This window comes from Rousettus aegyptiacus, unplaced genomic scaffold (assembly GCF_014176215.1).
Source record: "Rousettus aegyptiacus isolate mRouAeg1 unplaced genomic scaffold, mRouAeg1.p scaffold_m13_p_8, whole genome shotgun sequence".
NCBI classification, from domain to species: Eukaryota; Metazoa; Chordata; class Mammalia; order Chiroptera; family Pteropodidae; genus Rousettus; species Rousettus aegyptiacus.
Genome location: NW_023416311.1, coordinates 16,320,406 through 16,343,740, shown reverse-complemented (window position 1 = coordinate 16,343,740; position 23,335 = coordinate 16,320,406). Strand labels below are relative to the sequence as shown.

Sequence of the window (23,335 nt, the reverse complement as noted above, 5' to 3'; positions counted from 1 at the left end):
ATTGATACAATGATAAAATGCACTCATTTTTAGTGTATATATAGTTCAATGGCTTTTGACATGTTTACTCCTGTGTAAAATCACCACAAAATCTAGAACTTCTGCCCCCAGAAAGTTCCTTGACGCCTGTTTGTGTTAACCCCACCCCCCACTCTGTAACCTTTGAACTGACCTCTGTTATGCCCTGACTTTCGTTCCAACACTTGGTGCCTGGCTCCCCGGCTCAGCTCCAGATTCTGAGACCTGCATTCCTGGCCTCAGGGCATCTCACACCCTGCGGAGGGACGCATGTGAGCATCTGCCTGTCCCGTGGTGAGTACTGGGTGTGCCCAGATCTTGGCGTTGACTAGTCTGGGGTCATGTGGTGGTGGTACACTGACTTTTAAAGGAACGGATGTTTGCCCAGTGGTGGTCTGGGCGCCTCCGCCCTATGTCCAGGACTGAGAAGCTCGCTGATCTCACCTGTCATTCCCTGTCAGCAGCGACCTTGAGGGTCTTTTCCTTGCTTGCTGGACGTCAAACATTCTCTTTGAAGCATTTGTTTAACTTTTTTTCCCATCAAAAAAACAATTGGCTAATTCCCTGGGTTGCAAGTCCTTTGTCAGAGATGCGTATGCGTATGTGGCAGTTATTTTCTGCCTTTTCATTTTTGTTATCTTTGGAAGAGGTGAAGTTCTACATTTTCATAAAGTCTAAATTACCAATATTTAAAAACTTTACAATTAGAGGTTTTGTGTCCCCTCTGAGAAATCTTTGCTTAACCTTACATTATAAAGATCTTCTAAGACAGCGGTCCCCAACCTTTTTGGTACTAGGGACCGTTGCTCCTATGAAAACCTAATGCCTGATGATCTAAGGTGGAGCTGAGGCGGTGACACTAGGGCTGGGAGCGGCTGGGAATACAGAGGAAGCTTCGCTCTCTCGCTCGCCTCTTACCTTCTGCTGTGTGGTCTGGTTCGTAATAGGCCACGGACTGGTACAGGTCTGTGGCCTAGGGGTTGGAGACTTCTGTTCTAAAAGATTTGCAGGTCTGTTTGTAATGTCTAGTTCTCTGATCCATTTGAGTTAGTTTTTCACATGCGATGTGAGTTGAGATTCAGAACTCCTCTCCTGTGCAGACTCAGTGTGGAATCAAGCCAGCCGGCTTCCTCTCAAGCCCAGGACCCAGCCCGGGAGAGAAAGGCCTGAGGGTGAGCGGGGCCAGGACGCAGCCCGGGAAGGGTGGGAGGTGGCTGTGCCTGCCAGGATTAGCAGAGGAGCGGGAGCCTGGGATGACCAGGCTGTGAGGGCAATGAAGTCAAGGGTTCAAGGTGAGGGCGGGCAGGTCTGTGGTGGGCACAGTAACAGTGTTTGCAGGGAGGTGAGCTGCCTCAAACCTGGGCCTCAGGAAAGAGGAAACGAGAGCCTGGAGCCAGAGGAGGCGCCGCAGTCAGCGACCCACACGCACTGAGGGAAAGACAGACCGAGCGGAGCCTGGGAGGCAGAACACAGGCAAGTGCCACGTCAGAAGAACAGCCAGATGGATGCGCTTTAGGAGGGACTTTGGGAAAAAGATGAAACGAGCAAATAAACAACACGCACAATGAAAATGGTCAAATCGCCAAAGGAACAAGAGAATAAAAAGAGAATTTCATGAAGTTCGACATGTAACTATATCTGCACATCTAACCAAATGGGCACATTTCTGAAAGAAAAGATGGTAACAAGCCAATTGTCACTGAAGGGCAGAGCCACCCTCTCCCTGTCCAGGTGACTTGACAGGTGTCATCTACAGGTCCCGGGGAGCAGATGGCCTGGTCTGGTGCTGCTGTTCCAGAAAAATGTGGAGATGGAGCATGACAGCTGGCGCGGCGCTGAGGACGGAGGGGAGATGACAGACACAGGCGTGTGGGGCCGCCCCACCTGCCCCTGCGGCATGGCTTCCGGGACACCAGGCAGGGCACGGCATCTCCGTGGGGCCTGGCCTCGAGTTGCCTCGCCTCTTCTCTGAGGCTGCGCAAAACTTGGCTGATGCCACAGCCCCTCAGTTTCTGAATTTTAATTAAAGCTGCTCTTGATCCTGGCCTAACGAGGGTCTGAGGGAGGAGCCAGGCTTTCGATGGGTCTTGTCAGTTTTATGGATCACGACAGAGTTTTATGATGTGTGACAGGAGAGATTGTGGATTCACAGCTCTCCCTGGATTAATTTGGAAAACTAGTTTTCCTGGCTCTGAGCCCAAAAATAATTATTTCTTATTCTTCTCTGTCTATGATGTTAACAAATCCTTGTGCCAAAAAACGGCCCAGCCTGTGCCCGCCCTGCGCCGGTGGTCTCTCCCACTAGCTCCACTCAGCCGTCGGGGTTCCCAGGCCTCAGGTCTGAGCTGACGTGACTGCTTTGGGCAGACGGGCTTCTCCCTGAAGTCTGCTGAGTGCCACTGGCTCCTGACGGCCTGCGGAATGAATGCCTATACTGTGGCTGTCGCAGGAACTATGGTGCTGACAGGCAGAGAGGCTCAGAGCCCCCCACTAAGGCCCCCTACCCCAGCCCCTATTCCACCATGGGGCCAGGCCCTTCAGTGTGGATGCCCAGGGTCCTGTGGCTGCTCCAGCCTCTTTCACACCCATTTGTGGTCGGCCTGGGCCAAGCCTGACAGCATCCCTGGGCCGGCATCCCTCACTATCCCTCCTCGTGCGGTCTGACCTCCAGTTTTTGTCTCTGCAGACCTCTGTGCCCTCTCAGTTCCTCAGTCTCCTAGCTGCGTCAGCAACTTGCAAGGACAAAGTCACAGAAGCTCGGCTGCTCACTCTATGCCCCTTTCTGGGATTTTGGCTATTTACGTTCTGGCTGCCTGGCAGCTCTGCACCTGCTGGTAAATGCCTCACACACTCTGGCATGGCTCAGTGGATGGCTGGGACATTGCATCGGGAGTCCCCCTCTCTGTGGCTCTGCCATGTGGCTAAGGCCTGCTGTGCAGTGGAGATCAGGACAATGACGAGCCACTCCTCTCTGGGGCTGCTGTCTGGGACCAAGAGGTAACAGACCACCTCCGATCCTTCACTGCCTAGTTCACAGCTGAGATGACCGCCAAAGCTGCGGAGGCCAAAGCACATGGCAGTCCTCCCACCGGAAATGCTGCCGTCCCTCAGGGCTCCAGTGAAGACGCAGCAAGAGTGGGATGGAGGGACAAGCAGCTCCTGCGCACATTCCCCACAGACCACAGGGAGGCATGTTTCCAGAAGCTCCCCTCTGGCCTAGCCAAGAGGGTGAATGGGGCACAGGGCACATGAACAACCTGCTGGACCCCCACTCAGGGCTGGTCCACACCCAGGTCCTGCAGGTAGCCGATGGATACCAGGCAGCCGCCCTATCCTGCCACTCTCCGCCTGAAGGGCCCTCTTGCTCTGTGAGGCCCTATCCTCTGCTGGCCTCTGGAAGAAGTACCAGCACCCACCTCTACCCTGAGACCTGTCTGGGTCACACACTCACTCCATCAACTCTTATACCACTAGACGACACAGCCACTGGTACCTGCAAGACTGAGCAAGGCAGCCTGGTGGCTTATGGGGGTGCTGACTTGCCCAGAGAGTCTACCTGTGACAGGCCTGCTCGACTACCTTGTCCAAATTCAGTCCGATCTGCACATGCACTGAGGCACAGTCTCACCTTCTGGCCACTCGCAGCTCCTCTGAGACCCTAGAAGGCCTGGTGCAGGGAGAGGCACCCAGATAAACCTGGGCTAATTTGAAAGAATCCTGATCAGTAAAGGACATTTATTCATCCGCATCCTCATGTAACAAGGAACACAATAGGAAAAATTGTAACAAGTGAAAAGCAGAGTGCAGACTGCTGAAATCCGAGTTAGTGGTTTAGAAAACTGACTTGAGAAATCCTGCCTGAATGTGGTACAGAAAAGGGAGAACTGATGAGGGAAATGATACAGATTCAGTAAAGTCAATGGCTTCGTGATCAACTTTCCAGGAAAGGAATGATATATAAAAAGAACTGAAACTGATGAAGCGAAAGCAGCCCCGGGCCTCAGAGGAAAGGGTCCAAGACAGATTGCAGGAGTGAGATGCAGCCCACACGTATCCTGGTGGTTTCTCATTTCCAAGGATGAATGAGAAGTAAAAACAGTATGAGCATTTAGACTGAAAATGTAAAAAATGAGAAAAAAGAAAGAAAGATAGAAAGCGAGGGAAAGGTGGTCCAAGAAGTGACGAGCCTCTCGTCTGAAAACTGGAATACGAGGTGTGGGTGGCAGTGTTTGCCGAGCTCCGAGAGGACCCTCATCCTGTTCTGAGTCTGTGCACACGTGGGTTCTTGGCGAGGGCCCGGAAAGGCTTTTCACACACGATTGCCCACCCAACTCCCGTGAACAAAGTCAGGCTGGGCACTGGCGGGCAGGGGGTGGTGCGGCGCGCATCTGTGTGGTCACAGGATTTCTTGGCGGCAGTGGGAATGTTTGAAAGGATAATCGGGACACAGCCGCTGGGTCTGGCTCCTGACTGAGAACTGACCTGAACAACGTAGCTTGGTGTCCGCCCCGTGTCCCGTTCTTTAAACAACCACCCTGGCGCCCTCGCCAGTACCTCCATCCCGCCTGCTTCCCTGAAAACACTTGGGATCATACTCCCAGATATTCGCTTTCGTCCACTGCGAGGAGCAGAGCTGGTGAGAGGAGGACTCCGCGTGCCACAGGACTGTACACGGGAGCGGCAGCTGCACATTTCACCTCCGCCCTCCTTTATCCCCAGAAGCAAGGCCCAAGCCCACGCTGTCCTATCCTGCCTCCTAGCTCTGACTTCACATTCCAGGGATGATGGTTTTCAAGGTTAAAACTCCACCAGTGACTTCTGCCTCAGGACAAGAGGGAGGAAGTGGTGCTGGAAACTCCACTGCCAACACAAACAACTGGATTTTGAACAAAACAGATGAAGCAACTGTTGTATGACACGTGGCTGCAGGCACTGCAGGACTCTCGACTCGGAGAGGAGGGCAACAAACAGTGTGACAGCTTTGGCACTCCGCATGGAGGTGTTTAGCAGACACACACAGGGAGGGAGTCCCAGGGTGGGCAGAGCTTGAAGTTAGGCAGGTCGAGGGGCTGATGCTCACCACACAGAAGGACGCACACAAGCGGGGGGCTGCAGGACTCTGCCTTGGTCCCTGCGAGTCTCTGCCAACCACTGTGCTCACAGGCACGCAGAAGCCTCCGTGAGGCCAGGCAGAGAGGACGACCAGGAGTCCAGGTAGTCGCCGCAGCTCACACAGGTTTGGGGGGCTTGAATTCCGATGAACCCATGTGGAGAGACCTTATGGGAAGCCAGGCATGTGGCAGAGACCCCAGTGATGCGTCCTACAAGCAAGGCTGTTCTAGACTCTCCCAGGGGATTTGAAGACAAATGTCAAGATGATGAAACTGACTTGCAAGTAAATGAACTGCTTGTCAGGAGAGGATTCAACACTACAACACAATAGCCAGCATCTAATCAACAGTTAGCACACAGGCAGGTTAGCAGCGGCATGCAAGCTGTAGCCAGGAGAGAACAGTAGGCTCAGAAAAAGGCTGAGATGATCCACAGAGAGTAGATAAGAATTTTACTGTCAATAAATTAAAGGGTTTAAGAGAAAACATGGTCATAATTAAGAGAAGTGTGAAAATAATAAAGAAGAATCAAGCAGTAATCTGAGAATCTCAAAGGTAGTCTGTGAAATAAAGAACTTACTGGAAGGCTTTGGACAAAACTGACACAGTGAAAGAGAAAAGTCAGAGGCTGAGAACTTTCTCAACTGAAGCATAGCGCCGGAGCTGAGCAGAACGTGAGTGGCCCCTGAGGGACCCGGGGGGCAAGGTGCTCTGGTCTGACTCATGCGATTTATGTCCTAGGAAGGGAAGGTTGACAGAAACGATATGAAGAAATCATGTCCAAAAACCCTCCTCATTTGATAGGAACCATAAACGCATACATCAAAGAAGCCTAAGAAATTACAAGCGGGATAAACTCAAGTTCACATCATGGCATACCAGCTCACACTGCCGAAAACCAGTGAAAAAGACAAAAATATTAGAAGCAGCCAGAGGGGAAGTCACATAATGAACCAGGATGGGCAGAAATGATAGATGCATCTTCGTTGAAAGAAAACGCCATCAAGCTGCAGCATCGCAGCTGGAAAAAAACCTTCGAAAACCTCAGCTGAAGTAAAGACATTCAGGAGCCTCCACTAAGAACCATTAAAAAACAAACGGAACGTTCTTCCAGCAGAAAGAACATGATTCCTGTGGATTCTTAGGTACAGAGGAAAGCAGAGAGTCAGATATGGCGAATATGTGGATGAATATTAAATATCTAAAAAAATCTTAAAATTTAAAAGATAATTGACTATTTAAAAAATGGAGTACGATGGTTGTGGTTGCTGAAAACAATGGTTGCGAAGATTGTAATGGCAAGTAAAAACATCTACACAGAGCGCCTGGAAGCTGTGGTCGCAGCTGGGCAGGCGCACTGCCGTGGCAAGAAACCCCCACAGGATTATTGGGCGGGGGTGGGGTGGAGGGGGGATGGGCATATGATTGGTCCTTTTCTTCCCTTTTTATTTTACAAATCAGTTATTTTTCACTTAAGAAAGAGTGCCATCAGGGGGACTCTTGGCACCCCTTGGAGTCTGCTGGCGACTCCAGACACATGAGGGCCAGCAAGAATGAACGCTCAGCCCCCAGCACCATGGCTCCCACAGGCGGTGATGCTGCAGAGGCTCCGGGGGGCCTACCTGGCTTTGATTTGGGACTCTATCGTCCTGTTGGCTGTAATCTGAGCCTGCCTGGGGGGATGGATGGCCCAGGCCACCCTTGTTGGTCCATAATCTCACTTATGGTGAATAAGGGGGTTTGGTGGTGGCCATGCATGCAGACTTGACCAGGCTTCTAGGTGAGCTACAGACCCCCCCACAAGCAGGTCCCAGCTGCTCAGCACAGGCAAAGCTGGGACCTGCGTGGGGTCTTCTTCAGCCTTTGAAAGAGAATTGGAAAAACAACCTGTCCCTTCCACCTCGCCCCCCATATAAGCACAGGAAAGAGGCCCATATCCCTACAGCCCTTGCATTTCCAGCTTAGTTCTGCCTGATGCTGTGGTAGACACGGGCCTGGGCCACACAGGCAAGGACACGCAGGGCAGCCTGGGCCACATGGGGGGACACGCAGCACAGCCTGGGCCACGTGGGGGGACACGCAGCGCAGTCTGGGCCACATGCACGAGGACACAGCACGCCCTGGGCCGAGACGCTTCCTGAGTCAAGCCTTCTTCCTGAGGTTCCAGGTGGCACTGCTGTCCATTTGGCACGGTTATCTTGGTGTATAGTGGCTTTGAGTCCATGCTCGGTGCCACCAGTCCTGCTTCCTGAGGAAGTCATGTCATTCCAACCTCTGCTCTCTGCCTGGTGGCCTGCAGCTCCAGCTCAGACTTGGGTGCAGGAGCCATGTGGGGCTGGTCCTCGGGAGGGTCATTTCTCTGCATAGCTGCAGGAGCACCAGCCCTACCTGATGCCCGGTCATGCCCATAATCCAGAACATTCTGGTGTGACAGGATTCTGGAGGCCTGACAGTTTTATCTGGGTGAGAAGTTGGGAGTGCACTTCAAAAGGCCATCATCAATTGGCCCTGTGGCCCTAAATGACCTCTGAGTGATGCTTGTCCCTCTTGGGGTTCCTGCCTTAGGAGGTCTGGGAGAGGCCCCTGGAACAAGCATAATCTTCAAAGACTCCCCCTCTCCAGGTCATTCTAATGTGAGCCCAGCTGGGCGGCCCTGACCCAGAGAGCTAGGGTTCAACAGGGCACAGTTTTGGGGATGAAACCTTGTTTCTAATAAAGCAGCAGAAGCCCTGAGAATTCAGAAAAGTTGCCTCATGGGCATGTCATGCGGCTGTGCTCAGAGCTTGTCAGGCACACACTGGCTGTGTGTCCCTACTTTTTCTGTCCCACCCATCTGGGTGACCATGTTTTTAATAAGAAAAATGGAGTCTGGCATCACGTGCACGGCCACTGTGTGCTGAGGGGGTCTGATCTTTCTTAGCATCGTTGTAGTGTCTCATCTGAAGGAAAGGAAGAGATCGCACCAGCCATCTGTGTACACACTGTCTAGCAGAGCCTGGACTGTGCCCGTGGCGCACCATGCGGCCTGCAGGAGATCTGAATGGGGTGCTGGCCCCTGTGAGATGCACTGGGGTGACCAGAGCCAGACAAGCAGGAAGATGAGTGGTGAGATCTGGAATCTTAGGCCCAGGAGACACCGTAGCAGATGTTCTGGGATGATGTAACATGACCCCGTGGAGGGAGAGATGGGTTTTTGGAACCCCCTGCTGGGCTCTTAGCTTGCACCGCCTCAAAGAGGATACATGCATGCTCAAACGAGACTTTCTGCAGCCAGGAGCCCCAGGGCAGGTATCCTGAGACCCCAATCTGGGCAAGGCACTTAGGGCCTGTGGGTGGAACAGCCCTCTATGCCCAAAGCTGTGGGGATGGATCCACTGTTAAATGTCCCCAGGACTCTGGCAATGAATGTCACAGAGATTAGGAAGAGCAGATTATGGTGGGAGGTAGACGAGAATCTAGCCCGAGATCCAAGATGAGTCTCTGCACCGACCAGGAGCCCTTCACCTGGCGAACGGCCCGCGCTAGGCCAGGATGTCCGCCCAGCCCCATAGTCGAAGCCGACAGCTGCCCCCTCCAGGGTCTCCCCCTCAGGCTTGTGGCTTGATGGTAGGGCAGAGCTCTGAGGCTGGGGTGGTGTGACTCTCCTGTCACTTCTCACATGCACTTCTCCAAGCAGACAATGGACCCATGGCCTTGCAGAACCCTCTGGAACAGCTGTGTAAGCTGAGTGTGGGAGGACGTGAGATGCTCACATCCTCAACCCTCTCCTGAGGGAATGAACGGAAACAAACAGGAACAGAGATGCCTTTTGAGGTTGTGGGCGCTGCGTTTCTACACAGGCTGTCAGGGCAATTCGCAGACCCATGGAGTGCACCTAACACAGGCTGCTCCCCAAAGTGACTGGCACACCCCGTGCAGGAGTACCCCTGGCTGCTAGCAAGGGTTACAGGCCAGCCAGGGCTCCGTCCTCCAGCCAGCTCCAGACAGTTTATGGATAACCTGTGGTACATCTAGACAATGGAATATCATTCAGCAAGGAAAAGAAATGAGCTCTCAAGTCACAAAAAGACACAAGGAACCTCAGATGCATATTACTAAGTAAAGAAGCCAGCCTGAAAGCTTCCATCCCGGATGCTTCCAACTACATGACAGTCTGCAAAAGGCAAAACGATGGAGACAGTAAATAGACCAGTGTTTGCCCGGGGTTGGCGGGGAGAGGGAAAAATGAATCTGGACAGCAGAGAGGATTTTTAGGCCAGCGACGGTACTCTCTGTATGATACTATGATGGTGGATACACTACTTTGTCCAAACCCATAAAAAGGACAACACTCAGAGTAAACAGCAGTGTAAACTATGGACTTTAGTTATTAACAAAGTATTAATGTTGGCTCCTCAGTTATAACAAATATACTACAAGATGTCAGTGATGGGGAAACTGTGTATGTGGCGGCGGGGCGCGGGGGGAGCGGATAAAGGGACCCTCTAGACTCTGCTCAGTTTTCGGTAAATCTGAAACTTTAGCAGTCTATGAATTAAAAAGCAAAACAAAATAGGACTAAAATACTAGAGCCATGAAAGCAGGTGAGCAAGTAAAGTAAGGACAGAGATGGTTACAGCATTCTTAGGCCTGAGGGCCATCATGGCAGCAAAGATGGGGGTCAAATTTAGATTTTCAGTCAGTTAACTAAGCATGTACTCACTTGAAAGAAGCAGAAGAAAGTAATAGAATAAAAGGGACAAAAAAGAAACAAAAATGTGGAAATAAACCCAAAGACATCATTTGAGATACACGGACTTATTATGTAAAGGAGAATCAGTGTCAGCCTCAGTTTAAAAAGAATCCTACTCTGTGCTGTTACAAGAGCCACACTGGAGGAAAGGACACGCATTGAACAGAGAAGGTGACAAATAAGAGACATAAGAGAAACAAGAGAACATTATGACTTTTTTTCTGTGGCCACTAAATTTGAAAACAGATGAAATGGACAAATTCTGAAGAAAATGTTTGCCACCAAAACTGCCTCCAGAAGAAATAGAAACCCTGCAAGTCCGACAGCCACGAAAGGCGTTAATCAGTGGTCACGAAGACCCCTCAAGGCCAGGTGGCTCACACAGGAGCACTGTCTCTGTCCTCATGAACTCATTCCGAGAAGGGGGCCCGCCCTCGATGAATTCCATGAGCAGAGCCAGGCAAGGCCAGTGCAGGATGGAAAATTGTAGACGAATCTTATTCACTGACAACCACGCAAAATCTAAAACAAAATATTAGCAAATCATATCTGATATACACAGCATGACCAAACCGAGTTTATCTTAGGAATGTAAAACTGGTTCAACATTAGCAGTATTAATGCAATTCACCACATGAACAGGTTAAAGGGAAAAAAAGCGACCTCCTCACAACCGGTAGAGAAAAAACAATTAGTTAAAATCCAATATTCCTCCATGAATAAAAATACCCAAAACAAAAATCACAAAACAAAACTTCCTAGTACACTAGAAATAGCAGAGAACTGGATAAAGGTGGCCACAGAAACAAACCTACCAACCTACAGTCACATCCCACTAGGCCAGGGAGCATGTCCTTTGGAATTAGGGGAGGCCCCGCACCTGCTGCCCCTTACGCCTGCGACCTGGCACCACATACGGACCCTGGACAACATGGAAAAAAGACAGGAGCATGACTACTGAAGTCACACGGGCACCGCCATGACAGCATGCAGAGTTTATACATGATGAAAACAAATAATAAGCAGGACACGAATTTAAAATCCCAACTGTTTTTCTTGGGAACTGACGAGTGATGCTCACATTCATGAGTGTTGGTGGTGACTAACCTGGAATAGGATCTGCAGGGCGCCATGGAGGATGCACATCCGCCGTCCGAGGAAGATGAAGAAGGGTACCACAAGCTCCAGGAAGTGGTTGCTGAGGGTCTCAAAGCGATGAACCCACCATGGGGAGCGGTGCAGGAAGTAGGCCACAGGGTTGGGCACCGGCTGTGTCTGTGGGACAGGAGGAGGCTGTGAGCTGAGAACTGAGCCCCAACCCACAGGGAACCCCAGCCTGCCCACCTGACCCTGCCCGTGTGGCATCCACTGGCCAGTTGTGGAGGGTGGGGGGCTTTGGAGGGAAGGTAGTGTCTGTGACTAGCCTGGCTGGGAAATGCACGGGGGAGGCCGCTGCCATGGCCCTTCCTCCAACAGCTCACGTGCTGCCAAGATATGAGTTGCAGGGATAAGGACGATGGGGCCACATGTCTAGGCCTTCTCAGAGTGCATGCCAGGGGCACCTGTAATTCTGACACCAACCCCTTCAGGGGTCCTGAAGGCCTTGGCTGCATGGGAGCTCAGATGCTGGGGGGAGAGCCTGTGGACAGAGCCCTGAGCAGCACTGGGCACTGGAGGGCCTCAGGAGGACAGGTCCCTGGGGGAGGGTGGGGAGAGCGTGGAACCTGTCTCCGGCTCAAGCTCACATGTGCTTGCTCTCTGCTCAGAGGATGATGAAGGCTGGGGGAACGGGGTCCTGGCTCTGGGTGTGTGTTCCTGGGAACACGTGTTTTGGGCGGGCGGGCGCAGTGTGTCCCGGGAGGCCTGTGTGTTGACTCAGCCGTGGAGTTGGCTGCCCCAGGGCCCACCTGATAGGCCCTGCACCTCCGACCACAAGGCCCTGTCCTCCGCCAGCCCCTCATCTGTAGCTGAAGCTGGGAGCAGGCCACACGGAAGGTTACACGGCCATCCATATTCAGAGGGGCTGACAGTGAAGATGCTGTGTGGGGCCGTGTACATGCCCACTCATGAGGGGCTGGATGTGCCTAGAACTGGGCTTTAATTCCCCGTCAGGGAGGCCCTGTGTGACACCCAGCCGTCGGTGAAGGACACGGGTCTCACTGTGCACAGGAGCCCCCCCCACACTGACAGGACACGGGGCATCGGTGACCCCAGACCTGGGTGGACCCACTACATCTCCTCTAACGTGAACTGGTTCGCTTCCCCGTCTTCCGATCGTGCTGTGATTTGTGAAGGGCATTGGGGTACACTATGCCCACTTCCCCTCCCTTCCCTGGGCCTGGGCCTCGAGCCTCCTCATGCTGCCAAGCACACACAGGCAGCCTTCTCTCTCCTGGGACTTACGTTCTCCATGTACACGCATACGTCCCCTGCGGACACAGAGGTGCCATGTGGGCAATGATGGCTACTGTTAGGGAAGGGCTGAGCCCAAAAGACAAGTGGGTAGTAGTGCCAGCCTGGCTCCGATTTTGAAACTTAAAGATGTCCCTGATATAATTTAAATGGACTTTTCTTTGTCACACAAGCTTAGATCCCAAAGAAAGTACTTCCTGTAGCTGCCACTGGAGTGCTGACCCCAGCCCCTTGTGACCTGCTCCCTGGACACACGGCACCCCCCACCTCAGCTACACGGCCCCTCAGGCCCACCCCCCCGCCCCACGCCCCCCGCGTCAGGCGTGGCTGCAGCCTGCTTTTCCCTCTGCCCCGGGCATGTTTACTCTCAGATTTGCTATGGACACAAGGAAGCACCTGTCCTGCTGGACGCCTGTCGTGCGATGGGCACGGTGAAGTGACTGCTGTATATGCGGAGAAACTCATTAAGGCGTGACAGCCTGGGTGCCCTGAAGAGTGTGGACCTCCCTCCCGCCTGACATTCAGGGCGGTAGGAATGGATGAGGGGCAGCGGTAGAAGTCACGAAACAGCAGCTCCCCGGCCGTCTACCCCACAGCTCAGAGGCAGGACGGGTGCTAGGGAAGGGTTGTCCCATCTGGGACGACAGGTTACTGGGGGACCAGAATGGAACTATGGCAGCCTGTGTTCCTGCTAACTTTCCATTTGGACACGATTTCTGACTTATGGTAGGGATTAGTAGTCTGCCACGACACGTAACTCCTTGAGCTAAAGCTGACCCCTGATTTCCAACTTAGAGAAAAGTTACAATAGTTGAAAAAAAACCAACCCTGAATGTCCTAAATGTTTCCATTTTACCACCCCTTCCTCCTTTTCTGCCACTGCACCATTTGAGGGTCAGCTGAAACATGCTGCCTGCCACCTAAGTACTTCAGCGTGAATTTCCCAAAAGAAGAGTGTTCTCTCACGCAGCATGGCAGCGATCACAGCTAGGGACTTAGGGATGCTCCACTGTCTGTCACCTGTGGGTCTTGCTCAGATTCCTCCAGTTGTCCAAATAATGTCTTTTAAATAAAAGGAAATCCTAGGTCACACATTGCCTTCAGCCCCCATGTCTCTCTAGTCCCCTGACCTGAGTGTCAGGACGTTGACATTTTAGAGTACATGCTCTTTTGCGGGATGTCCCTCAGTGTGGGTGTGGCTGATGTTCCTCATGGCAGACTGGGGCACGCACTTGTGGCAGGAAGACCCAGTGGTGACAGGTGACCTTCCCGTGAGCCCAGGATGGTGATGTCTTAGCACGGGCGGTTTCTACCTGGGTCTCTTGGTTAAGGGCTGTCAGCCAGGGTCCTCCTCTGCAAAGCTACTGTTTTCCCCTTTGCAGTTCGAGGCTATGGAGAGAACCTGTTACGCCCAAATGTCCCAGATTCCGCACCCTTTGATGATTCTTGCCAGAGTCGGAGGTTCTGATGGCATCTGAATGGTGACTTCTGTGTCCACCACTCCTTTGCATGGCATTCCACTGTAAGGAGAAGCTGTTCTGCTTCTCCGTGTACTTCCTGGTGCTGGTGTGGGCACATGGGCTATTTTAGTCAATGGGATATAATCCTCCACTATCATGTGTTTTAATGGTCTATACCATTTTCTGAGCATTTTCCTACTTTCTGGCTCTAAAGATGCTCCAGGGTCATCTGTACCCCTTCCTCCCCAGCTCTGAGTGCAACTGTTTCTCCCAGGAGCCAGGTCCCTCTGACGGAGGCTGGACCCAGCCTGGCCTGGGTATCACTGTCTTTGGGCCACTCAGTGGGCAGAGCTGGGAACCAGATGAGTGACTATGTCTTACCTGCCCCTGCACCTGTGTCCATGTAGCTCAATAATCTCTTCCTTTACCTGTGTTCTAAGGGAGTTTCTACAGCTCTGGCCAGCACACAGCAGGCCTTGCCTCATTTCTGCCCCAGGGGCTCACAGAGACTAATCCTGTTCCCACCTGAGAATGTGGAGGGAGTGTCAGATGGAGAAGTAGGCTCCTATAAGGAAGTGGGCATAGGGCTGTGGGGGAAAAGACACAGGGGTAGGGGACAAGCAAGACTGTCAGGGGTCTTCCTGCCCTCAGGCCCGTGTCGGATTTGTCACATACCAGGTGATGCCTAAGCAGAGTGAAAGCCCCGCAGGCCTAAAGTTGCAGATATTCTGGTGGTTAGCAGCCAGTTCATTCAACAACAAAAAAAGGGCATCAAAATCAGTTCCAAATGTTTCAGCTTTTTTAAAAACAGCAGTTTTTTTCTGGATATGATGTGTACGTACATACACAAGTGCTGTATACACGAGTGTGCGTGTGTCAGCCCACACCCCAAGGTGTCCGTGGCCCTGGACAGGAATGTGTACCAGGCGCCCGGCGTCTGGGCCGGAGCTATGTTGACGGGGCCAGCGTGACCACAAATGAGTCTGCCCGGCGTGCAGGCTGCGGGCAGGCCCCCCTGCAGGAGCCGTCATGAGAGAGGACCCTGTTACACGGGCTTGTTCTCTGCTGGTGGTGCCTGGAAGAATGCCCAAACGGGCAAATGGTGACTGGACAACCACGCCTTGTTTCCCCCAAGTCAGGACGAGCCCCTCGGTTACATTTTAGAGTCCAATTTCAGAAAGTGGCCTGGCCTCAGGCCAACTCTTGGTGGTGCCGCAGGTAAGGGCAGCATGCCGCTCAGCCCTGTTTCTGGCAGAGGGACAGCTGGCCCTGCACACTTCTCAGGGCCGAAGGCCCTGCCTTTACCAACGGTCCCAGCCAGCCAAGGAAAATGAGTTTTGACAAGATGGCGGCACCCTATCCACGGTCAGGGGAGGCTGAGATGGAAGTCCCCTGGCCCTGGCTGCCCCGTGGGCTCCTGTCATTAACACACTCTGTAAGCGAAGGCATCGTTAAGCAGGCGGGATGGTGTGACAATGCATCCACAGCCACGTTAGTGTTGTCACCGCTCAAGGCTGAGCTGGCCCTAATCCACTTACTGGATGGAGTGGATTCCCTGAGTTCCGCCTGTGGGGACATGGCTGGCCCAGGTCTTAAGCATTATAGGGGAGGGTCCGAGGACCTTGTCTTCTCACTACCTACGCCCTGCGTTGAAAAGGGCACCATATTCCTCGGCTAGAGAGACTGACTTTTATAAAGCTAGTCCAAGACTGGCCTGAGGACAGGAAGGCAGGGAGCTTCGCTGGCTTAGAGGCAGGGTGGGGGTGGAGGGGGGTCACACTACACAGAGATGGGGGCCTGGGGCTGAGAGTGGCCCCAGCTGCCAGCCAGCAGGGAAATGTAGACTTTGAGCAAAAAACGCTCCCAACAGTTCCGTTTGTCTCCCCTCCCTCCTCAGTCCTGGAGAGGCCTGCAGGGACAGCCATGGGCAGGCTGGGGCTTGGGCGAAGTCCTGCTTGGTCCTAGGCCCAGAAGTGTGGGCTGGATGTGTGCAGGGCCTACCTGCCCACACTGCCGTTGGGCCTTATTTTGTCTCTCCTGAGGGTTCTGTTATGCCATGTCCCCTAGCCCTCCAATGCCAGCACCAAGATGAGAGCTGGGTGTCAGAGACCTCCTCCCAGAGGTGGCAGGCACATGGGCAGGGCTCCCTTGGCACCTGCTAGTGCAGGACACTGCACAGTCCCTGGACACAGCCTCCCTGTTCACTGTCACCTGGCACTGACTGCCCCTGGGGCCCCCTGGACAGGAAGGCTCTGCGTCCCTAGCCTTTCAGAGCAGGGTGACTGAGGTGGACTGATGAGCACAAAGGACTTTGCACCAGTTGTGCAGAAAGCTCTCTTCTGCGGGGGCCTTTCTGCAAAGCCACGTGGGGTGGCCCTGTGTCGGAGCCTCCTCGCTCTAGGCTCCCAGCTGGTGACAGGATGCTGATGTGAGGACAAAGAGGAGAGAGAGAAGCGTCTGCGAGGGGAATAAGCCGACAGCTTGGGGAGAGAACGTGTTTTAACATGACGTCCGGGGCGGAGCCATCCCTCGTGGTCACTGCACACCTGAGTGTCCTGGAGCACTATCCCTTCCCCAGGAGTCATGGGGCCTGTGTGTCCTGTGGGGGCCTCCAGGGAGCCTGTGTGGAAGTTCCATGTGCACCTCCCCGATGGGCAGCCCCTGCTACTTGTACAGTGCATATAAAATAGGAAAAATAAACAGAGTTCACTTGTTTGCTTGGAGCCGGGGCGGGAGGCCGGGCCCTTTACTGAGTGATGCTGGGAGGCAGAGGCCTCCGCGTGCTCTCTGCAGAGGGGACGGAGGCCGAGCGGCAGGACGCAGGCAGCAGAGCAGCAGGCTCAAGGACATCCCCTAAGTGTTTCCAACAAACAGTCTGAGTCCAAAAAGAATGAATCACTGAGCAGAGCCTGTGACCGGGAACCTGACACAGGCTGCATGTTCTCAGCCGCCACAGCCACCTCTAGGCAGCGCTTCTTACTTTCCACTCAGGTCAGTGGCGCATCCTGTCTCTCAGGAGCAGGGCACCTGGGGCAGGGCCTCCCCGGTCGGGGCTTCACCACTTTTTGTTTCCTGAACATAAATGCATGTTTCTGTGGTTGGCGCACACTTCTAGGAATCACATCGCGGGGACAGGGGATGTTTCCCAGGCTGTGCGAGTCATTCTGCATCCACAGACAAGCTCTCATAAGACACAGCTTCTCAGGATGGGGTAGGGCTGGGGACAGGGGGCTGCGGGACAACGGGCGATGGACTCCCCAGTCGTATTGCGGCCAACATGGCCTCCGAGTCGGTGCCTAGTCAGCGGGAGCCCAGCTTGTGGCCTTAGACGCTGGGTAAGGGACACACCAGGTTTGAACAGGGGAAGGACACGACCCACTTTTAATGGGCTGGGACGGCTGCTGGGAGTCCATGTTACCTCGGATTTGCCTGACGTTCATTAGCTCCCACAGGTGAGGTGCTGTGAAAGGGAGAACACCCTCAATGGAAGAACCGACCAGATAGCGCGGGAGGCCGCATGGGTGCAGTGGGGGAGCTAGAAGGCCAGCCACTCCCCACTCCTGGGGAGATGTGCTGCCGAATCTGTAGGTGGGCGCCCCAAGGCAGGCCCTGCGCCCTCCGCTCACATGGGGCTTTGCTGCATCATGTAAATGAGAACAAATATGGTGACTGTGACATTAGCCGTCCCCTACAACATGAAACTCCTTGAAAGGAAGGCTCTATTTTCTGGGGGCCCCGCTCTCTGGGGAGCATCGCAGTCGGGCTCCTTATGTGGATTTACGACCTGCCGGAGGCGGGAGTGTGCGGGCGGGGCCTGCTCCGTGTGCCGACCCGAGCCCTGCTGGTCTGAGCCGCACTGCCGGGAGGGTCCCAAGGCCTCCCTTCTTCCGCAAGCCCAGGACAGTTTTATTTCTGTTTGCATTGAGCTGGAAAAAAACACCATGTCATAAAATCTGGTTGTAAACCATGGAAGTGGTGACTGGAGCATCGCACCCCATAAAGCACGGGGAGAAGTGCCCGGTGCTGCCTGTGTCGGCTGCTGGGCCACGCTCACCGACACGGCCACGTGTCCAGAGCACAGACCAGCCCGGGTGCCGTGGACTGGCCAACCTGGACCCCTGCGACATTTTACAATTGGTTCCCCTAAAAAGAGACAATTTTAAATATGGAAAACATGAGGAAAATATAAAGAGTGATGAAAAGTGTGCAGGGATTTAGAAGGTAACGAACCTTTGGGGAGAATGACGTCACTTCCTGTTGGGGGACAAGTCCTCTCCTCTAACACCCACCCTCTCGTCCCTCAGTGAGAAGTCTACGAAGAACAGAAATGGTTTTTTCAGCTAGTTTCCCATTTTAGGGACTATAAATTATGTGTTTTGAGTTTTAATGAGAAAGGGAACACATGTGATTCTTGTCTGAAGAATGAGTTTCTTAAACTCTCAAGCTCCACATGTTCCATTTTAACAGAAAATTCGTGGGTTACACTTGCTCCCTACTGATCCAGGACCCTTGTCCCTTGCAGGGCCGGAGATGAGGTGTCCATGAAATGCCCTGTGAAGTCTGAGTTCTCAGTCTGGTTTTCAGAGTGGGGTGCCTGCACGCTGTAGGTGTTGATATGTGTCCTGGGGACATGGAGGTGTCTGTGTGTTGGTGGCTCCCTGATGGGAGGGGAAGGGGACATACTGTATACCTATCAAGTGAAGGTCTTAGGATAAAAAGGTAAGACCTACTATGTGTTCTTATATGAAGCTGGTAGCTGGCTCCCCCAGGGGCAGGGCCCTGATGTTGGGGCTGAAGGCTTCCCCCACGAGGCCAGATGTGCTGGGGTGTCCTCATGGTGCCCACCTTGTGAGCATGAGACTCCCCACAGCTGCTTCCCGCCTCCTACCAAGGCAACTGGAAATGGAACACGGAGAAATGAGTTATTACTGTGGGGATAAACGATAGTACACAGGGGCCTGGGACAACTGAAACACCGCGAAGGAAAGTGGACAATGTGCCGTCAGGACCGTCGGTGGCAATGGCTCCCTAAGAGCTGGCATCCGCTGCACCCCCAATGGTGCACATCCTGCCCGACCCAGGGGAAAGTCTGGGTCCCGGTGAGATGACAATGGAGCAGCACCCTTAAAGTACTGATAAACCTGTCAACCTAGCATTCTATACGCACCAAAAATCTCTTTCAAAACCCAAGGTGAAAGAGGCTCAGATAGAAGAGCTGAAAGGGCTCATCGCCAGCATACCCGCCCCACACACGCGGACTGAAGGAAGTTGTCAGATGTAAGCTGTGGGCCCACACGTGGGTGAAGAGCCCTGGGGATGGTGAGCACGTGGATAAATGTGTGAGGTTATCTTTCCTGTTTAATAAAATATCTTTAAATGGTAATTTGACTGTTAAAACTAAAATAATAACATGGTATGTAGTTTATGTAAAAGTAAACATATGACAACACTAGCAAAAAGGCCAGGAGGGTAAAGTGGGAGAACGTCGTTATCTAGTTCTTTTATCATTTATGAAGAAAGTATAGTTATCACTTGAAGGCAAGCTGTGGTGGATTAGAGATTTATACTGTAAACCCTACAACCACCACAAAAGTAAAACGACAAAGAGTCACAGCTAATAAGCCAAGAAAAGAAATAAAAAGGAGTCATAAAAACATTCAACTAATCCAAAAGAAGCAGAAAAAAATGAAAAAAGGAATAAAGATGAAACCTAACGTATCAAAGATCACGTTCGAAGCAAATGACCAAAATACACAATTAAAAGGCAGAATTTGTCAGAGTGGATAAAAAATAAGATCCACTTATATGCTACCTTCAGGAGGCACACTTCAAATATGAAGACACATGTAGGTTAAAAGTTAAAGCTTGTCATTATAAAACTAGTCATTATATTAATATCAGACAAAGGGACTGCTGAGCGAATAACATCGGGAATAAAAGGTCATTTCATAATGCTGAAGGGGTCAGTTCATCAAAAGGTCACAACACTCAAACATTTATGTACCTAATAACAGATTCAAAACACACAAAGCAAAAGCGAACAGAACTGCAAGTAGATATGACAAATCTATAATTTTAGTCAAAGATTTCAATCACCCTCTCTCGATACTTGATGAAACAAATAGATAAAATATAAGTAAGGCTATAGAAGGCTTGAAAAACACCACAGATCAACTTGAATCAATGAATATTTATAGAACATCGGGTATACATTCCTTTTTTAGGTTAAAATGGAACATTCACTAAGATAGACCCTATTTGGGCCCATAAAACAAGTCTGAATAAATCCGAAAAGATTCAAGTCACATACTCTGACAATAAAGGAATTAAATTAGACATCAGTAATCTGCCTGACAACCCCGGGGTTGTTATCAATTTAAAGTTGGGAAAACAGAATGTGAACAGTTAGGTAACTTGCTCAGGATCACATAAGCCAGAAGTGGGTGCTTCGAGAGGGCAGGCAACACAGGTCTATATAAAGGGCAGGGAATGAAGTGGACCTGGGTTCAAGTTTGGGCACTGCCATTCTAGAGCTCTCTGCTGTGACAGCAATGACCATCGCTGACCCTGAGGCTGTACCCCCCACCTTTCATGGTCTTGGCCTTGGTCTGATGGCCCTTCTACGTGCTCCCAGGGTGTGGGCCCCATCAAAACTGCCCCGTGGTCAGTCACCTATCTAGGCCATGTCCAACTTTGGACCTTGACATTCCCCAGGCTCAGCACTACCCCCCGACCTCCAGTCCCCAGTAAATACATAAAACACTTTCTTCCTACAAAATCAGTAAAATTGTCAGCGGGCAAAGCAAGTAAGCCACAATTCTCAACCTGCTGAAGGCACTTCAGTCACCGCTTCTATCACGTTAACATTTACAGCATTCACGGTAATGTCAACCTTGATTCAAATTATTTCCAGATTGGTAGACTCCTATATCTAAGGGTACTCAGTGACCCCCATCCAATTACATATAGCACAAAACATCCAGTAGTCCAGGTCCTGGGGTTGCAATTAAAAGCAGGACCCACTGGCCCGAGACACAAACAGAAGCCACCAGTACTAGGGGTGGGTTGGAATGCCCAGGGCTCAGGGACTGTGAAACACATCGGTCACAGGCTGCTGGGTCAGTGTTTTCAGGCAGATTACTGCAGCTCAACCCGAGGTTTAGCCAGTATTTAGTGAGCAGCCTCCAGTGATGCTTAGTACCCAGAGGGCAACCGGCTGCCTGGGATGAGGGAGGGCCCTGAGAGGGGCTGAGGCTCCCTTTGGCACTGCTGTCCTGGGCAGCAGGGGCTGTCTTTAGGTCTCCCCCATGAACACCTGGGTATGGCTGCCAGGGTTGCTGGAAAAGAATGCCTGGCCTGGGCCCTGGTGTCAGTGTGCCAAGAATGACCACAGCTTGCAGAGGGATGAACAGTATCCAGGGACAGGTGGCCATAGCAACCCTGTTGAGTTGGGAGACACTGGGATGAGGGACCATTCTCTACCTTGACAGATGTGAAGACATGCCTTAGATCACAAGAGACAGAGGAGAAGCTTCTCCTGGAAATGCCGGTGGCGGCTGCCCTCACACTTACGTCACGTTCCCTGAGAGAGAGCAGTCACAGGTTGTGCATCTTAAGTGTCTTCCTGCTGTTCAGCTGACCCTTGGGGGTGAACATACGTGGCAGCGCCTCGTGTGAACCACCTCATGTGCACCTGGAGAACTGTCAGGCAGGGAGCACACCTAGCAACAATGCTCCAACACCAAGGCTCTGGGGCAGATCCTGGAGGTACCCTGTGGGTCGGCTGTTCCCGCCATGCGCTTGAAACCCTAGCTTAAAAACTCAACTGACATGACACGACAGCCTCTTTTATGCACTGTGAGGCTGTGGGACTTCACAAATAATAGGAGTGAAAAGTGATTTATACCCCTGGATTAAAGGTCAGCTCTGTGAGCAGGACCCTGGAGCGGAACAACAGTGTAAACTTGTTTGAACTCACTTGTGTGACCCTGGGGGTGGGGGGGGGGAAACAGAGAAGGAAGACCTGCATCATGATCAAGCACGAGGGACTCCAGAGGGGCTGCAGGCGGGACCCACCGTGGGAGGCGGGACCCCGTGAGGCCGAGACACCTGTGGCGGCTCAGCAGCCAAAGCGCACAATCCCCTCCACCAGCGAATCACCAAATTAGAGTGGAGGCTGTTTTATGCAAGAGATGTGCCCGCTACAAAGGAATTTAAGGAATAAACTTGTGTGATCAAAGTATTCCGAAGTTAAAAAGCTCCAATTTGATGAATCTCTACAGAGCAGGGAGGTCCATATAAGAATACAAGTTCACTGCTAAGAGCATTTTCTTGCTGTTCCAGTGGAACAATGCATGTTTTAAAGGTAACTGGACAGGACATAAAACTTCTAGCAGGTGAGCTGCATTTATTTTTCTTCCTTCCGTTTAGCATTTGGCAGCTGAGGTGTGCCTGTGGGCATTTCCTGCGGATGGTTTCCCTGGGTGTTGGAGCAGAGCCTGTCAGTTCGAGGACGGAGGCTTTTAGGACATTATTCTGTCCCGGATAAGCTCAGTGACGCTGGCTTTGTGTGACTGCGGGTCCAGACATTACCAGATCTGTAGAAACCGTGCTCAGTGGTGGAGCATCCGTCACACAGAGACCACCTGTCTTTTCTCTCGCTGTGACTGACAATTTATGTTTGAAGACATTTGCCCAGTGTTTCTTCTGATTTGACTGACTGAACTCGCCAACAACCTCCTCCTCATTACCAGCAGACAGAAACACAGGGGCCCCCGTGGGCGCAGGGGCCAATCCCGCCCAGGCCGAGTGGCAGGCGAGGGCTTCTACCCACAGTGTGCGAACCTACCCAGCCTTACCCCAGGGGCACAAATAACCTCAAAGGGATGAATCAGACAATCTTTACTCAATGAATAGTGTTTGGGGAGGATATAGGTTCCAGCCTCAAACGTGGCGTTTGTCAGTACCCTCACTCCAATCCAGCTCACACAGAGGGTGCTGAAAAAAGACTCACTGAGGAAAGGTTTCTTCTGCCACAGAGTTAGGAGGTTCCATGCCTCCAAAGGGCCTGCCTGAAACGCCACGGGCCCAAACTCTCTGTGACAGCAGCACTGAACAACCAGGGCCTCGTGGCACCGCTGGGTTCAGCCCTGGATCCCGTGGTCATTGGTCATCACATTCCCAGTTCTTAATGAGCCTCGACTTGGCTTGTCCTAGAATGCTGATTTCAATGGCCCTGACCTCACACATGTGGATGGCATGGCCTGCTGGTACGTCCTCAGGACTTGGGTCACAACCCATGTGCACTGCCTGCCTGAATCCTGAGCAGGGCTGTGAGGACGGAGAGCCCTGGCCTGATGTGCGCCAACTCCACGACTCCCTGGGGATGCGCACCCAGCTCTGCCCTCTACTCACCAAGCCTCCTCCTGCTGTCCCAGGGCTGCCTCCATCCTGGCCCCAGAGCCACACGCACGGCAAGCACAGGCATTCGCACCATGGGGACCGACAGGCCCTGCCTGCTCACCATACTGACACTCTGCAGGGGGATGCGTGCTGATCAGGGGCTGAGGGGACTCGTGAGTGGGCCCAGGACAGAGCAGAGT

The 23,335-nt window shown here is 52.4% G+C and overlaps 1 protein-coding gene across 1 annotated transcript in view; it reads right to left on the bottom strand.

The window, feature by feature from the left end:
* The window catches only part of LMF1 (lipase maturation factor 1), a 98,762-nt gene that overhangs the window by 6,214 nt on the left and 69,213 nt on the right, over positions 1 to 23,335 (bottom strand). Inside the window, exon 6 of the mRNA XM_016136657.2 lies at positions 10,969 to 11,136. Within this exon, the coding sequence (XP_015992143.2) occupies positions 10,969 to 11,136 (168 nt within the window). The remainder of the gene's footprint in view (positions 1 to 10,968; positions 11,137 to 23,335) is intronic.